We start from the raw sequence: 22,407 nt of genomic DNA, 5'->3' as shown, positions 1-22,407 counted from the left end.
AGCCGTGTGATCGCAACGCATACGAACGCACGCCATCTGCTTTTGTATGCTTTGCGTGGCTAATCCCATTCACTGAAAGTGAATTAGCTGCGCGTTTTGTTAAAAAATGCGTGCATCATGCGTTCCTGGACCGCACTGGTCTGTAATGCATGCAGTGTGAACATCAGACAGTGCAGTCTATGCACTTTCTGATGTTGTGCGTGTCTGCCTCCTGCACGCGTTCTAGAAACGCGCATGAAAACGCGTGCAGTGTGAACGGGGACTGAAGCTTTCACACGGGGATGCAGAGATATCAGAGCTAGTGTACAGTGTAGACAGGAACAGGAAGGACAGAGCAATGATCTGACCTGATCTACAAGTCCTGTGGGTAAAGCTGTCACACGGGGATGCAGAGATATCAAAGCTGGTGTACAGTGTAGACAGGAAGGACAGCACGGAGCAAAGACACAGGAAGGCAGAGGTATCAGAGCTGGGGTAAAGCCCCATGTGACTGTTTTCAACCCTCGGCTGTAGCAAGACCAAAGAAACGCTGAGGATTTTTTTTTTTTGTGTGGGATCGTACCTATCAGTAGCTGATGGTTTCTCTGTGATAAAAGAAACCTCCAGGAAAAAGAGCTGCTGGAATGTTAATTCAGTTTATGGTACTTCTTACATTTTGAAAACTGAATCTTTGCAGAGTGCTGATTATTGTCGGTTACTGTTTACAATCACAATTTTCTTAGTAAAACACCACAATGATGCTCAGATATGAACGTGGTCTGCAGAGAGGACATCTCTGTATGGTCCAGCGTTCCACGCATTGTCCTCTGTAGGAACGCAGCCCGTGCTGTCGCCGCACAGATTATCCAGGGCAGCACTGAATAAATAAGAGCAGTGAAAGCCTCGGCAGCTCTGTGCGGGGGGGAGATCTCTGCTCAAGGTAACGCCGAGTGATTGTGTGTTGGTGGGAGATTACCTATGTTACCACGGTAACTCCTGCACACTTTTCAGCTGACTCACCCGAACTGCGCGTCCCCCTGGCCACCCAGCCATGCAAGAGCTCACAGCTCCCCCAGCAGTACGATGCCGGAAGAGCTCTTCTGCAAACACATTTGTTGCACACGAAGCTTTTATAATCATTTTATACGGTAGATAAAGAGAAAACCACTTCAGGCATTTTCCATCTTTGCTACCTCTGATTGAAAGCCAATCCTGATGTGATTTCCTCCTTTACTCTCCCCCCCCCCCCCATGGAAACTGCACTGTCATAGTTACCTTGCTTTGTAAACACATGTGAGCACAACATAGGTCGTATCTCAGCAGCTTCTGCAGAGTGGTGAGGTGTTTTTCCCTTCTCAGCCTTGTCACACTGAACTGCCCTCAGCCACTCAGTGAGGAGCAGGAATGTGGGAGGGGAGATAAGCTTCCTTCTCCCCGGCAATGTACCAAATAGAGCCAGGTTGGCTGAGATAAGATTTAATGCTGCAGAAACATTTATGATTATATTGGAATGCTTGTAATGCAGGGTAAGGTTGCAGGCTGCATAATAAACGCAGAGAATGACTAAATGGGATTTGATTTTGTGGCTGACAATCCCTCTTTATGAAAGGTACACAAGAAGAACACATCATTTCCTCTTCCATCGTTCAATCGGCAGCTCCGCCTTTGTTCTCAGCAGCCCCCTCTTTGGAACTTTGGATGCCAACAGTTGCCAACAGTTCCTTTGCTGATGCTGCAGAATAAAACCCTACACAAAAAATGCGTCCTTTTTGTCCACTCTGATCAATAAAATTCTCCATCTTCCATTTTGAAAATGGCCGTTACCCCATAACAGCTTCCTAATCGGCACACTGTTAAACTGTAATATCACCCACAACCATTATTTAGAGCTACAGGAAATACTAACTCTGCCAATACCCATAATAGGGGAGCCAACTACTGGTCACCAGATCAAACAGCCATACACAAATCCACCAGTTATATTCTTATGGCAGAATATGGAACTTTATTGCCTGCCAATAAAGTTTCATATTTTGTCATAAGAAGACAGCTGGTTGATTTGTGTATGGCAAACTGTAATATCGCCGACGTGAGCCATAGGGAAACATGGACGTTACTTTGCTCATCAGTTGTCCTTTCAGTTCTAACTGATATCAACTGATCTATAACTGACATAGTTCAGTTCTGACAAAACCAAAAATGGTGAGCTTTTGAGAGTGAGGTAAGTATGCAATATTCATGAGCAGGTACATCATGAGTTTATTTTGAATACCGTATATACTCGCAAGCAAGCCGAATTTCTGACCCCCAAAAAGGGCGTCAAAAGTTGGGGGGTCGGCTTGCTTGCGAGTCACCTGTGGTCCGCGCCCCCCGCTCCCCCGCCCCGCGGTCGCCGCTATCACCTGAACTGGCGCCGCATCTTCGATTATTCCCCTCTCCGCTCGTAGTCATTAACAGCAGCGCGCCCGACAGCGGCTGCTGTGATGATGAAGCAGGAAGCCGTAGAGAGAGAGTGGCTTCCTGTAGCTATGGGAACCGCTCTCTCTATGGTTTCTTGCCTCGTCATCACAGCACGGGCGCGCTGCTGGGAATTACATTACGAGCGGAGAGGGGAATAATAGAAGATGTGGCGCCAGCTCAGGTGATAGCGGCGACCGCGGGGCGGGGGAGAGGAGGGTGCACTACCTACACTGGGCACTGTACTAGCTATACTGGACACTACCTACCTATACTGGGCGCTATACTGGGCACTACCTACCTATACTGGACACTATACTAGCTATACTGGGCGCTATACTGGGCACTACCTACCTATACTGGGCACTATACTAGCTATACAGGGCACTATACTAGCTAAACTGGAGCACTACCTACCCATACTGGGCACTATACTAGCTATACTGGGGCACTACCTACCCATACTGGGCACTATACTAGCTATACTGGGGCACTATACTAGCTATACTGGGCACTTTACTAGCTATACTGGGGCACTATACTAGCTATACTGGGCACTATACTAGCTATACTGGGCACTATACTAGCTATACTGGGCACTATACTAGCTATACTGGGCAATATACTAGCTATACTGGGGCACTTTACTAGCTATACTGGGGCACTTTACTAGCTATACTGGGGCACTTTACTAGCTATACTGGGGCACTTTACTAGCTATACTGGGGCACTTTACTAGCTATACTGGGGCACTTTACTAGCTATACTGGGGCACTTTACTAGCTATACTGGGCACTTTACTAGCTATACTAGGGCACTACCTACCCACACTGGGCACTATACTAGCTATACTGGGCACTGTACTAGCTATACTGGGACACACTGGGGGGGATCACGTGGCCAGCATTTCCTACCCCCGGCTTATATGAGGGTCAATCATTTTTCCCTGGTTTTTTTCAGGTAAAAGTTGGGGGGTCGGCTTATATGCGGGTCGGCTTGCTTGCGAGTATATACGGTAATTACACTTGGTTCAGGTTCCCTTTAAGGTTTCATGGTGAGGTTTGTTTTTGCATTAGCTTGATTAGCGCTTGGAGATAGTCATAATATGACTCTCCTTACAACAAACACAATTTATATTCCTGCATATAGGAATCCATCATCCAGGCCATTATCGTCACGTTCCTGCACTTGTTGTAAATGGCTGTGTTGACACTATAGAATCGCGATGAAATATCCGTAGATTGCTGACGGCAGACCTTCTCGCCGTCACACTTCATGTAGTCAATCAGCCTGCGACCTCTTCCTGCAGTACATTAACGCTAATGCGATGTAATGTCACTTATCCACAGTCATAATTCATGCTCTCCGCTGGACTCTACAATAACACACAAGGCGGGTCCGCCGGATGATTCCCTGCATGCCGAGGGGGTTACCGCCTTCCTTGTCATCTGTTGTGACGTCTCTGATTGAATGATTGCGGTGCTGCTGGGTTTAGCGGGAGGTGAGGTGACATTAGCTGTGGATTATTCCTCAGTATGACCTTCACTCTCTAATAGAACGCTCAACTCCAGGGAGGCGACCATCATATTTTTCGGACTATAAGACGCTCCTGACCATAAGACGCAGCTAGGTGTAGAGGACAAAAACCAGGGGGGGGAAGAGAATCTATATATGCCAAACCCGGTGCATCCATGGTGAAGGGGCATCTTGTACCTCATGCCCCCCTGTACCTCTTGTGTCTCTATGCCCCTTTGTGTCCCCCTGTGTTGTCCTCTACATGGACAGTACAGGGAGTCCCCGACATTGCGGTGGGGTGGAGGTTTGTATTGGCAGTCGCTCACAAGTCAGGGACTCGCTGCATTTGGACTATAAGGCGCAGTGACTTTTTTCCTCACTTTTGAGGGAGAAAAAGTGAGTCTTATAGTCCAAAAAATACAGTACATACCGGTAATTGCAATACACGTGTATGAGAGGCCAGTTTTAAATTTGATAAATGGGTAAATGGTTGGAGAAGGTGGAAGATCAATATACTCGGACCCCAAATTTACTGAAACCTTCCAGCTCTTGTCAGCCCTATATTATCCTTCAAGTGACACTGAAGCGAGAAAACCCCAAAACGTATGATATAATTAATTGTATGTGTTTTACGGATAATTAATGGAACATAAGTAGCAAAGAATTGATTCACATATTTTTATGTTCAGTCACATAGCTTTCTCTCTCTCTCTCTCTCTCTCTCTCTCTCTCTCTCTCTCTCTCTCTCTCTCTTTCTCTCTCTCTCTCTCTCTCTCTCTCTCTCTCTCTCTCTCTCTCTCTCTCTCTCTCTCTCTCTATCTATCTATCTATCTATCTATCTATATCTATATATATATATATATATATATATATAGCATTGCATCATTTTCTAATATTTGCAGTTTACAAATTACACTCTGTATTTTAAATGATAAAACAGAGCAGAGCTATTGACTCTTTGACCTTTCCTGCAGTAAAATCTTATCTGAAGTTGTCTTTCATTGTTTCTTTGATGTATAAGTGCATCAGAAAATAGCACTGCTCTCTGACTAAATTAGTGGGAGCGCTCAGAGAAGCTCTTTTGCATAGATAACAAGTGAAGTCTCTTAGCGCTTCCTGTACTGGAAACAATATGAGACCCTTTTATTTGCTACTAATGTGCTATTTCTTAGCTGTACTACACATACTACACGTCCTCTCCTGTGTCCTGTTTGACCGTTGTGATCAATGGAATTCTCCGTCCTCCATTTTGAAAAATGGCCATTACCCTCCAACAGCTTCCTGGTCAGCACACTGTTAAACTGTAATATCACCCACTTGAGCCATAGGGAAACATGGGCACTACCTTGCTCATCAGTTGTCCTTTCAGTTATAACTGACAACAAATGATATGTAACGGACAGCAACTGATCTATTTCATTTCTGACAAAATCTTCTCAGAACTAGAAGGGATGGTTGTAAGAAGAAAATGGCTTCTGAGAGGAACTGACAGTGAGGTAAGTATGTAATATTCATTTGCAGAGCCATCGTGTTTATTTTAAATAATGTTACTTGGATGAGCAAGGTAATGTCCATGTTTCATTATGGCTCAAGTGGGCGATATTACAGTTTAACAGTGTGCTGACCAGGAAGCTGTTATGAGGTAATACCCATTTTCAAAATGGAGGATGGAAAATTCCATCGATCTCAGTGGACAAAAAGGATGCAGGAGAGGAGAAAGAGATTGATGAGAAGGCTAAGTATGACCTGTGCATGGTTATTTTGACTTATAATTTTCAGTTCAGAGTTGCTTTAACTAGATGTGTCCATCCATCCCCAGTAAAGAACTGACCATCTCTCCAGGGGTTCAGAAGAGTGCGGTCTGGAGAGTTCATAGTTGCCTTAATTTGCTGTGAGGAACATTTAGTATCTCCGTACAGCAGCCTCCGCAAGTCCGAGGATTTGAGTATTTATTCACAGCCTAAATCTCTTCTTCAGCTTGCATTAATCCCTGTCTGGTGGGAGCCTCTCTGGTCTCTAACAGCTGTGGATGTCTGTTATTAAGAGTATAATGCTGAGGAGAGAACAGGAGGCCCTTCACATCACCTTCTATCTGCTCTGCTTGGCCGGACTGACAGGAAGTCAGTAGGAAGCCATATTATCATCCCCCAGGAGCCATCTTTATCTCCATGTCCAGCTTGTCTGACTTGCAAGCCGGTTATTAGGTCTGTTGCTTGGAGTCTGTCAGTGGCGGCTCCTGATATTTTATGAGACAGGCTCCTCGCATGTTCCCCGCCGTTATTGCCTGACTTTCCCCTCTGCTGGAGGAAGATTGCCGCATTTGTAGAATTAGATACAAAGGGGGGACGGTTTACTAATCCCCCGGCCTCTGATCGCCCGAGATCTGACGTGAGACTTCACAACTGGCCTAGATTGACTAAGGTGACCCCGCCGAGGATCCGTGCATGCGGTAGATTGACTAAGGTGACCCCGCAGAAAGTCTGTTCATGTGATCCCGGTTACTTCCTGAAAAGAGAATTCAAAACTGAGGTTCTGATTTATTTTAACCTGGGTAATTATTCCTGCCCTCTAATACAGGCAGTTCAAAAGGCCAGTACCGTTCAGCAATGGCAGTAGTGTAATGTAACGCGCTCTAGTGTGACTGCTCCTACCGGTCACATGATCACACCTGACCCCTCCCTACTGATGACTTATGCTGTCTACTCTGCTGGGGAAGATGGAGGGGAGGGTCGATAAATTGAGGACTCCTCCCTCATTCTACTCATTCCTCCCCCTTTACATCTCTGAACTTAAACGAACGATTGTTAAAAATCGGAACACCTTAAAGAGGAACTTCAGCCTAAGCAAACATACTCTCATTAAGTTATATTTATGTATTAAAATAGGTATTATAATCTCTTACCCACCCTGTTTTAAAAGAACAGGCAAATGTTTGTGATCTCATGGGGGCAGCCATCTTTTTGGTTAAAAGGAGGTGACAGAGAGCATGAGACACAGTTCCAACTGTCCTGTGTCCTGATCACTCCTCCCAGCTGTGCGCGCTAGGCAGTGAGAATATCATCAGAAATCCCATCAGTTCCCCTTTGTACAGCATCAGGGGAAAAATGCCTGGGCAGATTTCTTTGATGGGGCGGAGCTTAGCTTCTGTTTAGCTATAAATGAGGCTTGGGTAAGAAAAACAAAGTTCTGATGCTGTGAAACTGTTAAAGAAACACCGAGCCTTTTCAGTGTTGCTGAGTAGATTTTTAGTCTGGAGGTTCATTTTAAATATATACATTTCAGAATTCGAGTTTCTCCTACTCATACTACCGTATTTTTCGGACTATAAGACGCTCCTGACCATAACTTGCACCTAGGTATAGAGGACAAAAAGCAGGGGAAAAATGTATACTAAACCTGGTGCATCCATGGTGAAGGGGCATCTTGTGGATTATGCCCCCTTTGTCCCTCTTGTGTCTCCCTGTGTCCCCCTCTATGCCCCTTTGTGTCCCCGTGTCCTCTGTTTGTCCCCCTGTGTCATCCTCTGCACGGGCACAGTACAGGGAGTCCCCGACATTGCGGCAGGTTGGAGGTTCGTGTTGGCAGCCGTTCACAAGTCAGGAACTCTCTGGATTTGGACTATAAGACGCAGTGACTCCCCCCCCCCCCCCCCCCCCCCCCCACTTTTGGTGTAGAAAAAGTGAGTCTTATAGTCCAAAAAATACAGGAAATAATGGATGGATGAATTCTTGAATTCTGATGCTTTAGGGTAAAAGAAGAAAACGACAGAGGCTAAGATGGATAGACAACATATGTGAAGCTATGAACATGCCTATGCAACAGCCGAAAGGAGCAGCAGTGATTGACGCATGCATCAGGCGTGCAGAAGTACATACGGTCACAAAGAGTCAGAGTCAACTGGATTAATAAGGAGGATCATAGGGTTTAGATAATGCGCTCTTCTGAGGACAGTCAGTGACATGACTGTGTACTCTGTAATGTGCTGCAGAAGATGTCAGTGCTATATAAATACATAATAATAATATGGTAGGACATTACAGTATGACTATGGTAGGATTAGAGTGTGAGCTCCTCTGAGGACAGTCAGTGACATGACTATGTACTCTGTAATGTGCTGCGGAAGATGTCAGTGTTATATAAATACATAATAATAATATGGCAGGACATTACACTATGACTATGGTAGGATTAGATTGTAAGCTCCTCTGAGCACAGTCAGTGACATGACTATGTACTCTGTAAAGTGCTGCAGAAGATGCCAGTGCTATATAAATACATAATGATAATATGGTAGGACATTAGACTATGACTATGGAAGGATTAGAGTGTGAGCTCCTCTGAGGACAGTCAGTGACATGACTATGTACTCTGTAATGTGCTGCAGGAGATGTCAGTGCTATATAAATACATAATAATAATATGGTAGGGCATTAGACTATGACTATGGTAGGATTAGAGTGTGAGCTCCTCTGAGGACAGTCAGTGACATGACTATGTACTCTGCAATGTGCTGCTGGAGAGGTCAGTGCTATATAAATACATTATAATAATAATAACACGGTAGGACATTAGAGGATCTCACAATCTAATTCTACCATAGTCAGTCTAATTTACTATACCATATTATTACTATTATTATTATATGTCAGTATATTGCTGTGAAGGTGGTGCGGTGTGGACTCCTGGCCAGGCTGCTGTATGAAGAGTGTGCTGTGGATTGCAGCCGTGTCCCGGTGAGGCCGTAGACCGGTAAATATTGGAGGCGAGTAGATATTATTATCGTAGCATCCGTCACTGTCGGCCGGCCGCCCTTTTTAGCGCAGCCAATGGGGTGTCCTCTGAGTCTCGTCACCGCGGTCCTCGATAATTAACTCTTGTAGCCGGGAAAGGAAAGCCACCCAGGGTGTACTAATAATTACAATAATTAAATGTCTTCCGCCTCTTGTTTATTAAATGAGCAGAAGATGCTGAACAATGGGAAATCTTGCCTCTTATTTCTTTTTAATGAGGCTTCTCCGGTGAAGCGCGGCTTAAGCAGCGTTTTGGGGATCGGCGTTACATAACTGTGTTTTATAGCGCCTAACGCCTTCCTTCAATGTGAGGATCTGATCCCGGGAACTGCTGATCTGTGTAATGCGTTCAGTCACATGACTACAGAGGACCTGTCAGCGGGCGGACACACAACCCACATGCCGTTATGTGGCATCATGTGCATTCATAGACTCCGCCCAGTCACGTGACCAGAGGACCTGTCAGCAGGCAGACACACAACCCACATGCCGTTATATGCGTTCATAGACTCCGCTCAGTCACATGACCACAGAGGACCTGTCAGCCGGCGGACACACAACCCACATGCCGTTATATGCGTTCATAGACTCTGCTCAGTCACATGACCAGAGGACCTGTCAGCAGACAGACACACAACCCACATGCCGTTATGTGGCATCATGTGCGTTCATAGCCTCCGCCCAGTCACATGACCAGAGGACCTGTCAGCAGGCAGACACACAACCCACATGCCGTTATATGCGTTCATAGACTCCGCTCAGTCACATGACCACAGAGGACCTGTCAGCCGGCGGACACACAACCCACATGCCGTTATATGCGTTCATAGACTCTGCTCAGTCACATGACCAGAGGACCTGTCAGCGGACAGACACACAACCCACATGCCGTTATGGGGCATCATGTGCGTTCATAGACTCCGCCCAGTCACATGACCAGAGGACCTGTCAGCGGGCGGACACACAACCCACATGCCGTTATGTGGCATCATGTGCATTCATAGACTCCGCCCAGTCACGTGACCAGAGGACCTGTCAGCAGGCAGACACACAACCCACATGCCGTTATATGCGTTCATAGACTCCGCTCAGTCACATGACCACAGAGGACCTGTCAGCCGGCGGACACACAACCCACATGCCGTTATATGCGTTCATAGACTCTGCTCAGTCACATGACCAGAGGACCTGTCAGCAGACAGACACACAACCCACATGCCGTTATGTGGCATCATGTGTGTTCATAGACTCCGCCCGGTCACATGACCAGAGGACCTGTCAGCAGGCAGACACACCACCCACATGCCGTTATATGCGTTCATAGACTCCGCTCAGTCATATGACCACAGAGGACCTGTCAGCCGGCGGACACACAACCCACATGCCGTTATATGCGTTCATAGACTCTGCTCAGTCACATGACCAGAGGACCTGTCAGCGGACAGACACACAACCCACATGCCGTTATGTGGCATCATGTGCGTTCATAGCCTCCGCCCAGTCACATGACCAGAGGACCTGTCAGCGGACAGACACACAACCCACATGCCGTTATGTGGCATCATGTGCGTTCATAGACTCCGCTCGGTCACATGACCAAAGGACCTGTCAGCGGGCGGACACACAACCCACATGCCGTTATATGCGTTCATAGACTCCGCTCAGTCACATGACCAGAGGACCTGTCAGCGGGCAGACACACAACCCACATGCCGTTATATGCGTTCATAGACTCCGCTCAGTCACATGACCAGAGGACCTGTCAGCGGACAGACACACAACCCACATGCCGTTATGTGGCATCATGTGCGTTCATAGACTCCGCTCGGTCACATGACCAAAGGACCTGTCAGCGGGCGGACACACAACCCACATGCCGTTATATGCGTTCATAGACTCCGCTCAGTCACATGACCAGAGGACCTGTCAGCGGGCGGACACACAACCTGCATGCCGTTATGTAGCATCATGTGCGTTCATAGACTCCGCCCGGTCACATGACCAGAGGACCTGTCAGCGGGCGGACACACAACCTGCAAGCCGTTATGTAGCGTCATGTGCATTCATAGACTCCACCCAGTCACATGACCAGAGGACCTGTCAGCGGGCGGACACACAACCTGCATGCCGTTATGTGGCATCATGTGCATTCATAGACTCCACCCAGTCACACGACCAGGGGACCTGTCAGCGGGCAGACACACCACCCACATGCCGTTATGTGGCATCATGTGTGTTCATAGACTCCGCTCAGTCACATGACCAGAGGACCTGTCAGCGGGCGGACACACAACCCACATGCCATTATGTGCGTTCATAGACTCCACCCAGTCACACGACCAGGGGACCTGTCAGCGGGCAGACACACAACCTGCATGCCGTTATGTGGCATCATGTGCGTTCATAGACACCGCTCAGTCACATGATCAGAGGACCTGTCAGCGGGCGGATATACTACCCACATGCCGTTATGTCGCAAGAGTTGTGCTATAGAAGAATTTTTATGTACAAGAAAAATGGGCACACCAGTATTTATGGGTCACTACACACACCTACAGTGATTTTGGTATGGAAATTAGGATTCTTCAAAATGTGTAACACTGAGAAAAAAGAGAATTACAGTATTTTTGGACTCACATTTTCTCCCCCAAAAATGGGGGGAAAAGTCACTGCATCTTATAATTCAAATGCAGAGAGTTCCTGACTTGCCAATACAAACCTCCTACCCGCCGCAATGTTAGGGTCTCACTCCCTGTACTGTGCCCATGAGGAGGACACTGGGACAAACAGAGGACACGGGGACATAAAGGGGCATAGAGGAGGACAGGACAGAGGCGGACAGACACATGGGGGAGACAGGAGGACACGAGGTACAAGGGGGCATAATCCACAAGATGCCCTTCACCATGGATACACCGGGTTTAGTATATATTTCCCCCCACCTCCCTGGTTTTGTCCTCTAAATCTAGGTGTGTCTTATGGCCCTAGAGCGTCTTCTAATCCAAAGGCTTCCCCATTGTCCTCAAAGTTGCTGTTCCTATCAGGGCCTGATTTCTGGAAAGGCCGCAAAGGCCTGAGGCTTGGGCGGCTGCAGCCAATGGGGGGCAGCTGAACATGGTAGAGAGGACACAAATGAGAGCAATACATGGAAATAGGGGAGTTGGTGCCCAAGAGAGCTGTATATGAAGGAGGCTGCTGTATATGGATGGTACACATGGTGGGGGGCTGCATATGTTGCTTATAGAAGGGGAGGGGATGTATAATTCCATGCAGGGTTCCTCTGAACATGTCCGGCCAGAGCTTGCTGGGTATGTTCTTGTGGTTGCGCTCCCTTCAGTGTGCTGGCGTGGCCACGTTGTGAGTACGGTCTGCTCATGCCCAATAGCTCCGAGATGCTTGTGCACAGCTTTTACCCTCACGCAGGAACAGCTCCGTGCTGCTGTACGTGCGCCTGAGTCCAATCTAATTCCCGAGGATAGCCGCATTCGCATCACTATCCCCGTGGAAACGGGCTCTTAGACTAGTATGCAAGTGAGGATGCATGTTAGAGGCCCTGTAGTGACATATAGCAGAATGCAGTAAAGAGGCACCGTAGTGACACATAGCAGAATGCAGTAAAGAGGCCCTGTAGTGACATATAGCAGAATGCAGTAAAGAGGCCCTGTAGTGACATATAGCAGAATGCAGTAAAGAGGCCCTGTAGTGACATATAGCAGAATGCAGTAAAGAGGCCCTGTAGTGACATATAGTGGAATGCAGTAAAGAGGCCCTGTAGTGACATATAGTGGAATGCAGTAAAGAGGCCCTGTAGTGACATATAGTAGAATGCAGTAAAGAGGCTCTGTAGTGACATATAGCAGAATGCAGTAAAGAGGCCCTGTAGTGACATATAGCAGAATGCAGTAAAGAGGCCCTGTAGTGACATATAGCAGAATGCAGTAAAGAGGCCCTGTAGTGACATATAGTGGAATGCAGTAAAGAGGCCCTGTAGTGACATATAGTAGAATGCAGTAAAGAGGCTCTGTAGTGACATATAGCAGAATGCAGTAAAGAGGCCCTGTAGTGACATATAGCAGAATGCAGTAAAGAGGCCCTGTAGTGACATATAGCAGAATGCAGTAAAGAGGCCCTGTAGTGACATATAGCAGAATGCAGTAAAGAGGCCCTGTAGTGACATATAGCAGAATGCAGTAAAGAGGCCCCGTAGTGACACATAGCAGAATGCAGTAAAGAGGCCCTGTAGTGACATATAGTGGAATGCAGTAAAGAGGCCCTGTAGTGACATATAGCAGCATGCAGTAAAGAGGCCCTGTAGTGACATATAGCAGAATGCAGTAAAGAGGCCCTGTAATGACATATAGCAGAATGCAGTAAAGAGGCCCTGTAGTGACATATAGCAGAATGCAGTAAAGAGGCCCTGTAGTGACATATAGCAGAATGCAGTAAAGAGGCCCTGTAGTGACATATAGCAGAATGCAGTAAAGAGGCCCTGTAGTGACATATAGCAGAATGCAGTAAAGAGGCCCCGTAGTGACATATAACAGAATGCAGTAAAGAGGCCCTGTAGTGACATATAGTGGAATGCAGTAAAGAGGCCCTGTAGTGACATGTAGTAGAATGCAGTAAAGAGGCCCTGTAGTGACATATAGCAGAATACAGTAAAGAGGCCCCGTAGTGACACATAGCAGAATGCAGTAAAGAGGCCCTGTAGTGACACATAGCAGAATGCAGTAAAGAGGCCCTGTAGTGACATATAGCAGAATGCAGTAAAGAGGCCCTGTAGTGACATATAGCAGAATGCAGTAAAGAGGCCCCGTAGTGACACATAGCAGAATGCAGTAAAGAGGCCCTGTAGTGGCATATAGCAGAATGCAGTAAAGAGGCCCTGTAGTGTTTAACTATGAGGAATTCCTCTCCAAGAGCATTAGGGAGACTGAATGAATTTAACTGACTTCAGAATTCTCAGAAACAGATATTCCACAGAGCTGCACCTGACAGGACTAAAGAGGTTGCCACCAGTGATACATTTCAGAATGTAAATCAGGGGGAGAGAAGCCCTAACAATGGGTAAATTACTTAAAAATGGATATTGTAAAACAAAAAGTTCATCACGATATTTTCACTGCCTCTTTAATAAACTTGTGCTTACCTGTGACCTCACATCTGCTGCCTGTTTATATCACTGACCACGGCGTCGTTCTGTGAGGGAAAGCTGAAGTGCAGTTACCCTTCTAACACCCACTGCTTGTTCTTTATTTTCAGACACTTCACACAGCAGGAGACCAACAGCACTATAACTTCCAGCACCAAATCCATTCGCCAGCTGTCGGAGATTGTGAGAGGATCTTCTCGGGTACGTGCCCCTCCCCCCTTAATGTGCGCCTGTAAATCACATTGTTACATACATAGTTCGGTTGAAAAAAGACATTTTTCCATCAAGTCCATCCACATAATCATAATAAATAAATAAACGCCACCCTGAACCTGCACATATCCTTGTTGATCCAGGGGAAGGCAAAAAATAAAAAATAAATAAATAACTTACAAGGCCTGAGCCAAGTTAGCCTTAAAGAGACACTGAAGTCTCTTAAAAATCCTCATTTTATTATAAAATCCTGTGTAATATGATAGCCCTACCTAAACCGCCGCATCCCCGCCGCTGTACTCTTATCTAAATCCCTCATAACTCCCCCCTCCCTCTCCCCCGCAAAATCCACGACTTTCTTGGTCGTAGATTTTGCTGCTATAGCTCTGCCTCCATTCGCGTCTATCAGCGGCGGATCTCCACCTCTCCCCCGCCCCTCTCAGTGAAGGAAGACAGAGGGGCGGGGGAGAGGCAGCGATCCGGGCTGACAGACGCGCTGAGAGGCAGGGCTGCGGCTCATAGCTCTGCCTCTCACGGAAGCGCTGCCCGGGGGGTTGCCCCCCGGGGAGATTGGGGGGATTAAGTTAGATTAGAGCGGCGCGGATGCGGCGGTTTAGGTAGGGCTATCATTTTACACAGGATTTTATAATAAGAAGATGATTTTTAAGAGACTTCAGAGTCTCTTTAAAAGGGAAAAATCCTTTCCGACTCCAGATGGCAGTCAGATAAATCCCTGGATCAACTCTTCCGGGAATTAACTAAAAATTATAGCCGTGGATGCCCTTCAATGCAAGGATAAAGCATCTAAGCCAGGGGTCAGGACCCTTTTTAGCTGAGAGAGCCATAAACGCCACGTATTTTACAAATGTAATTCTGTGAGAGCCACACAATGTTTCAGACTGGGACAGTGCGCATGTGGAGCAGATGGCTCACGTCCCTGTTGCACGTGGTGATATATACATATTGTATCCTCCGGGGCAGCGGAAGTGTCAGACACGTCTTCAGCTTCTCTTGGGTTTCAGCAACATCAACAATTTCCCGGAGAGCCAGACAGGAGAAATACCAACTAACAGCTTGTACAATTAGCTAGCTGACTTGGGGGTTAATTCACTTTGTAGGACAAGATCCCTGCAGTTTGGCCCAATACGCTCCCTGTCAAGTGACATGCAGCCTATTGGGTCAATCAAAGTGCGGGAATCTCATCCTACAAAGTCACTGGACCTGACAGGGCCCAGAGTGGGACAATTGGAGCAGCCATTAGTTTTGGGGTAGCGTGAGTAAGTTAGAGTAGTAGTGCATGCTTACAGCAGTAGTGTGCCTACTTTGAAAATGTTACTTGCGCTACCACACTAAGTTGATGGCTACACTAATTGCGTGCCAGATGTAGCCATCAAAAGAGCCGTAGGTTCCCTACCCCTGATCTAAGCCCTCCTTAAATGCAGATATAGAGTTTGCCATAACTTCTTCCTGAGGTAAGATAGTCCAGATTTTAACCACTCTCTTCGTGAAGAACCCCTTTCTTAGAGCCACACTGTCACTCTCTCAGTGCACAATGGCCAGCGCGCTCTCAGCAGGTGTGCTCTCACTCCACAGCCTTTGTTGTATAGCAACTCTGTGAAGAGTCGGAGTCAAGGAGTCTAAAGTGGAACAAATTTTGGGTTCCTGGAGTTGGGGAAAAAATTGCACAGACTTTAACTCTGAAGGTACTAACCCTACAATTTCCCGAACAATTATTTATGAACGATTCTTTGTAGGAACGATTGGAAATGATCGTTTGGGAACACTAATGGGCAAAAATCTCCTATCCAATCAGATTAATGAAATCGATCCGATATTCAGATCGATTTCGTTAATTTGATTGGATTGTTTAATCAAATTAGGTCCATGAGTGGTCCCAAACCACCATTTGTGATTGTTGATACAAAGAATCGTTCATAAGCTATCTTTATATGTATAATTACCGATAATCCGCGTTTCCTCATACCAGGTGCTCCTTTTAGATGCAAGTGTTAGGCCTCTTTCACAGTAGGACGTTGCGGTTTTATGCGACGTTCGCAACGCAAATTACAACGCAACGCCCCAAAATAGTCGCAACACAACTTAATGCCCTGTTATCATCGCATACAGTAGAGCATACAAATGAAAAGTATGCTTCCAAGTCATTACTGAGCACGTGCAAACATTCCAACGCAGCTAATAACGTGTATAACGCACAGCATGCAGCACTTTCACTTAACGTGCAGCTTTAGACACCAACGCAACGTGTGCACTGTGAATGGGGCATTGATTTTTCATTGCAGCGAGTTATTCTGCGTTAACCTCCCTGGCGGTATGATTCCCGCGGTTTTTTAACCTTTTTTTTTTTTTTAAGCATGTAGCTAGCCTAGCGCTGGCTACATGCTTCCCCCCCTCCCTGCGGCGTCCCCGTATGCGCCGATCGCCGCCGGCGCATATGCCCATTCGGAAATCCCGTTCTGAACGGGATTTCCATGAGGGCTGCCCCCGTTGCCATGGCGATGGGCCGTGATGATGTCACCGACGTCATGACGTCAGAGGGAGTCCTGATCCACCCCTCAGCGCTGCCTGGCACTGATTGGCCAGGCAGCGCACGGGTCTCGGGGGGGGGGGGGCACCCTCTGATGCGGCGGGTAGCGGCGAATCGGCGCAGGGCGGCGGCGATCGTAAGACGCAGCTAGCAAAGTGCTAGCTGCGTGTATTAAAAAAAAAATTATGCAGATCGGCCCAGCGGGGCCTGAGAATTCCTCCTGCTCGGCTTACCCCATGTCCAGCACGGGGTTACCGCTAAGGAGGTTCAATGTTGTTTTAACATGTGACTTTAATGTCGCACTGTGAAAGAAGCCTTAAAATCTCTTCTTTTGAGGTTTTTTTTATGTTTAAATATTGTGAAATAATAAATATTCTGAAAAAGTAATCAAAGTGGGCGTCTGATCATACTGAATATGAACGGTCTGTGTCGTTACAGCAAGATCGCCTCCAGCTGGACAGGATAAAAAGCCAGTTATCTGACTCCATCCAGCGCTATGGCAGCGTGCAGAAGGTAAGGATTCAATGACGGGCATCTTATAAACGTGTGAAGATGCTAATGAGTTTGTCTTGCCTGCAGATTTAATGCAATTTCTGTGCACCACGAAACTCGGCCAATCAAATGCAGTCCTGCCGATTCTGATGCCTCTGAGGAAAGGAGGGCATTCCAGAAACGTGGCGCCAGCCATAGCTGCGGAAAATACCTTGCAGAGTTTGAATATGTATTTGACAATCCCCTTAAAGGAGGACTGAAGTGAGAATACTATGGAGGCTGCCATGTTTATTTCCTTTTAAACAATACTAGTTGCCTGGCAGCCCTGCTGATCTATTTGGCTTCAGAAGTGTCTGAATCACACCAGAAATAAGCATGCAGCTAATCTTGTCAGATCTGACAATAATGTCAGAAACACCTGATCTGCTGCATGCTTGTTCAGGGGCTATGGCTAAACGTATTAGAGGCAGAGGATCAGCAGGGCTGCCAGGCAACTGATATTGCTTAAAAGGAAATAAACATGGCAGCCTCCATATACCTCTGTCTTCAGTTGTCCTCCTAACTGCTTTAGAACTGGCCATAATTAAAGTATGTCGCACTTGTGGCTTCCTAAGCCTGATCGCACGTCCACGTCTGCGTCTTTTGTCAGTTTAACTTCCCTGGGGGTTCTTGCAGCCCTCTGGAGTCGCCCTGTGCCCACACCAACCTTTCTGAGTCCCTCCGGCCACCAATTGCAACTCCGCAAAGCTGCCCGGGCATTCCCCTCCTCACCGTGCTCCCAAGGCTGTGAGCGTTATGCGCAGTATGCAAAAATTACTACTTCCAAGTTCCAACTGGTGGCGATCGGCCAGCTTTAACTGCTTGCCAACCGCGTCACGCCAATGGCTGCGGCGGCAGCCCCAGGACCGCCTTACGCCTGTTTAGCAGGAGATTGTGCGCGCGTGCGTCTCCGCTTGGTAGGCGGAGCAGAGCCTCCCAGCGGCGATTGCCGCTAGGAGACTGTTAGTGAAACCGCCATCTAATTACCCGTACAGCGCTGTGATCAGCGACCTCCAGGGGATCAGAGGCCTATGACAGCCGATCACATTGATTGGCTGGCTGGGGGAGGGAGGCCGAGTTTAGAAAAAAAGAAATAAAATAATGAAATTTATTATAAAAATAAATGTATAAACACTTGATAAACAAACACTGGGGAGCGATCAGACCCCACCAACAGAGAGCTCTGTTGGTGGGCAGAAAAGGGGGGGGGGGAATTACTTGTGTGCTGTGTTGTGCGGCCCTGCAGACCCCCTTTTTAAGAAAAATGTCCTGGTCTTTAGGAGGGTTTAACACTGCGGTCCTTAAGAGGTTAAGGGGGTTGCCGCTGCTCAATAGAGGGACTCTGACAAACGGTACGGGTACAGGATGACTCCAAGGGGCTGCAAGAAGCCTCAGGTCAGGTAAACTGATTTTTTTTCTACACTTTAGTAAACCTTTAAATACAAACGTTTGCAGCTTGAAAATAGACCAGTTGGATCACCTCAGATCCATTTTCAAGCGTCATACATTTGCATTTAAATCTTGCACAAATCTACGCCAACTCTGAATAATTTGCATATCATTTACCATCTGCTTTGGTCCGATAAGCCTGGATCATTAGCCGAGTACAAATAAGGGGGTGTGGCCTTTTCCTGACAGTCTTTGCTAATTTTAATATTATTCTCCTTGTTGGAGCTCCAGAGGGGGGAAAAAATAGTTTCAGAATAATTTTCTCACCGGAGGCCACTTCTGATGATGTCATTTATCATTATATGCTCAGATTGTACTGCTCCGCTCTCCTTCACGGTCACTTAAAAAATGAGAATTTGCATAGAAATAGTATTGGTTTTTTCCTTTTAATCTGCATTTGGTGTTTACCGGGACAGAGATGCCCCCGAGCGCTGGAGAGATAGACGAGTGGAAAACGTTTAAATATATTTGAAACTTTTTAAACATTTAAACCCCCCTCCCCGTTACTCGCCTGCCTTTGAATAATGCATTGTGCTGAGGAGCCGGTTTTCCCGCAGACATCTCCCAGCGCAATCATGTCACCGGCGAGCGCTGGGAATATAAATGACGGATTCTCTTTCTCGCCCCACAGAAACTAGCAGATAAGTCGAAATCATTGCTCAGCGGCGGACAGAAAAATCTCAAGCAAGTAAGTACCGTCTGCTATCACATTAAACTTAAAGACACTTGTTTACTTTTTATTTTCCTGCAAATCTGTCACAACCTGCGCTTTGTGCTGTATAAAGGGAGTTTCTGGCAGGGATGATCGGATAAGACTCCGTATTTCTTCTAGGGGATTAAAGCTGTACTGAATATTTAAAGGAAACCCAAGATGGGCTGGATAGAAAAAAATTATACATACCTGGGGCTTCCTCCAGGCTAATCACTCCCTCGGTGTTGTCAGGATCCTCTGCAAGAAAAAAACACATATATCCAGGCACATTGCCTCTAGTTAGGACATTTAAATAAAGTTATTAAGGAAAGGGAGGTGCTGAAAGGGGTGTGGCCAGAAAAATAGCAAAAAACAATTAACCCTTTGCACTCTCACGTGCAAATGTTCAAATAAATGCATTCACAAATTCACTCATCCAGGCGCCACTGTTATCCCTACAGCTAAGCTAAAAGCCGGGGTTTTAGTTCACAAAGGAATGCATTTTTATGCTTAGTCACCTATACTGCGCAGAAGTACCCAGGTAATCGTAGGTGTCCTAACTCTGGCCCTGTATCAAGCATAGTGCAGACATGCGAACATTCATTGCATCAAACCTATCTGGGGATTAGGAGCACGCTATGCATGTTACAGGGCCAGAGTTCGGACACATACGTTTACCTGGGTACTTCTGCGCAGTGTCGTTGACTAAGCAACAGAATGCATTCTTCTGTGAACTAGGACCCCGGCTTTTAACTTAGCTGTAGGGATAACAGAGTTGCCTGGATGAGGGTCCTCTGCAATTTGCCCCGGAAAGTCCTTTGGGGTTTACTGCAGCCGAGCCGCAGGCGCCCCCGTTGTGCTTTCATCGCCGGGAGAGTTTTGTGCCTGCGCAGTACACTCCCGGCCACTGGAGCGCGTGCGGACTGGCCCCAGTCTGAAGGACTTTTTGGAGCGAATTTCAGAGGATCCAGACAGCGCAGGACTGTGGCGAGGAAGCGATCAGCCTGAAGAAAGCCCCAGGTATGTATCATTGTTTTCTTGCCCTTTGTCTTGGGTACACTTTAAAGAGGCACTGTAGTGACATCTACAGTAAAGTTCCAGCAGTCTCTCCCTGTATTTGCAAAGTGGTGCTCAGCAGAAATGACGTCTGAAACCTTCGGGCTTTGGGTCTTCTCTCTGCTGCAGCTCTCATCTGCTTCGCTGCGTTCTAATACAGCCCCATAGCATGTCACCTGACCCACATTGGATCACGTGAGCCCGAGGGGGGGGGGGGGGGGATTGGTGGTTGAAAGTCAGAGTGATGTGGTGCACGGCAGACTTGCACTTCCTCTGAGCGTTATTTGTATTCCCTCCTGCGGCTCCAAGCTGCTTTGCTCCGCCCACGGCTCAGATGGGTCACGTGACTTGATGCAGGTCAGGTGACATCCTGGGCAGCTGTATCAGGACGCAGCTGAGAGCTTCAGGAGAGAGAAGACCAGCGCCTGGAGGATTACGGGCATCAGGCGATCTCACATATCAGGCAATCCCTGCCTTTTCTGCATAAATGACTCTACTGTAGTAGAATGCAGTAAAAAAATTTAGATGCCCACTTTTACGGTAATTTTCTTATTTACAGCATCAGAAACGCTACCTGTATCTATATATTGGTGTGTAGCCCCGCCCTCCCAGTGATGTCACAGCCTAGGCCAAAGAGGTCAAATTGAAGGCCCGCGGGCCGCCCTCCTTGCCAGTTTATGTGGCCCTTGTGAGCTTTGTGTATCGTTGTAAGTAGTAAAAGAACAGCAGCATACAGCCCTCCCATCCAGAGGAGCATACTGGTGACAGTGCAACAACAACCCACTGGACCCCCCAGCAAAATTAGAATGTGACCCCCTTATATGGCTGGTGAAACCCAAACACACACCTACACACCTTTCCCCACCTTGCAGAGAAGTGTAATATTTACCTGTTCCAGCGATGTGTTGGGTCTCTGTCTTCTGTTCTTCCCAGCAGCTGCACGCTCTGTGCTCCAGATCTCCAGCTCCCGATCATGTGACCTGCATTCAGAACCAGAGCAGTGCAGCATAGAGCGTGCAGCTGTCAGGGAGGCCGGAGGAGACCCGAAGCAGCACTGGAGCAGGTAAGTGTTAAACTGACGTGTAGGCAACATAGGAAAACAGTCATTTATATCTCATTTTACTCTGGAAGAAACCTACTTCTTATCTGTATGCATGTATTTTTAATTGTACAATTTTTCGTGATAGTGGCCCTTTAACCACTTCCTGACTGCCTAACGCACGGTTTCGGCTTTCTCGTTCCTCGTTCCCGTCAGCCAGCACAGCGGACCCCAGCAATCAGCCTGCCAGCCAGCGATTGGCGCTGGCAGGCTGTTTACTGTTTATTTATTTGATAAAAAAATATTTATATAGCTCTGCTTTCTTCCGCAGCGCTGTACAGATTATATCGTTTTGTCACTTAACTGTCCCTCAGAGGAGCTCACAATCTAATCCCTGTCCTAGCCATATGTCTATGTAATATGCGTAATATGCTGGCGCTTTATAAATACAACAAATAAATAAATAAATATGTATGTAAAGTCTATTGTTTGTATCTTAGTCTAGGGCCAATTTAACGGGTGGGGGGGATACAAAAATGAAAACTGTTTTCTTGCCAAAAATTTGATCTGAAAAGGAGGTAATATTCATTTTTATGACATTCAGTTGTATGACCAAGCAATAAACTGTTGAAGCTGTGCAGTGCTGAATTGTAAAAAACGGCCTGGTCACAAGGGGGGGGGGGGGGGGGGGTGTATATAAACCTCTGGTGCTGAAGTGGTTAAGCTGAACAACAATAAAAGAATAAACCTGATCTTGTACATTGAATTCTTTCACACTTATGTAAATGTGAAGTGTGACATGAGACTCCCGGCAGGTGCTTCTGTGGTTAGATTTGTTGCTCACTTAGGTAAGCTCTGTAAGTTATGACAGTAATAATGTCACGCCTGCATTGCAGCAGTCTCTGCCTGAGTGTCTTGCTCTCATCCTTGTATACCTTTTTTTATTCTTTCTATTTTAATCCCTGTGTTTGCTGTATCAGTGATAGCGGG

The 22,407-nt window shown here is 46.9% G+C and overlaps 1 protein-coding gene across 6 annotated transcripts in view; it reads left to right on the top strand.

Annotated features, from left to right (window-relative positions):
• TSNARE1 (t-SNARE domain containing 1) overlaps nt 1-22,407 on the top strand; it is a 557,339-nt gene that overhangs the window by 239,042 nt on the left and 295,890 nt on the right. For all 6 annotated transcript variants that reach the window (XM_068238108.1, XM_068238109.1, XM_068238105.1 and 3 more), the window contains 3 exons: nt 14,004-14,094; nt 17,090-17,164; nt 19,263-19,319. In XM_068238108.1, the coding sequence (XP_068094209.1) occupies nt 14,004-14,094; nt 17,090-17,164; nt 19,263-19,319 (223 nt within the window). The remainder of the gene's footprint in view (nt 1-14,003; nt 14,095-17,089; nt 17,165-19,262; nt 19,320-22,407) is intronic.

The sequence above is a fragment of the Hyperolius riggenbachi genome, chromosome 5, assembly GCF_040937935.1.
Source record: "Hyperolius riggenbachi isolate aHypRig1 chromosome 5, aHypRig1.pri, whole genome shotgun sequence".
NCBI classification, from domain to species: Eukaryota; Metazoa; Chordata; class Amphibia; order Anura; family Hyperoliidae; genus Hyperolius; species Hyperolius riggenbachi.
Note: the sequence above shows the minus strand (reverse complement) of the source record. Positions and strands in the feature narration are given on the sequence as shown.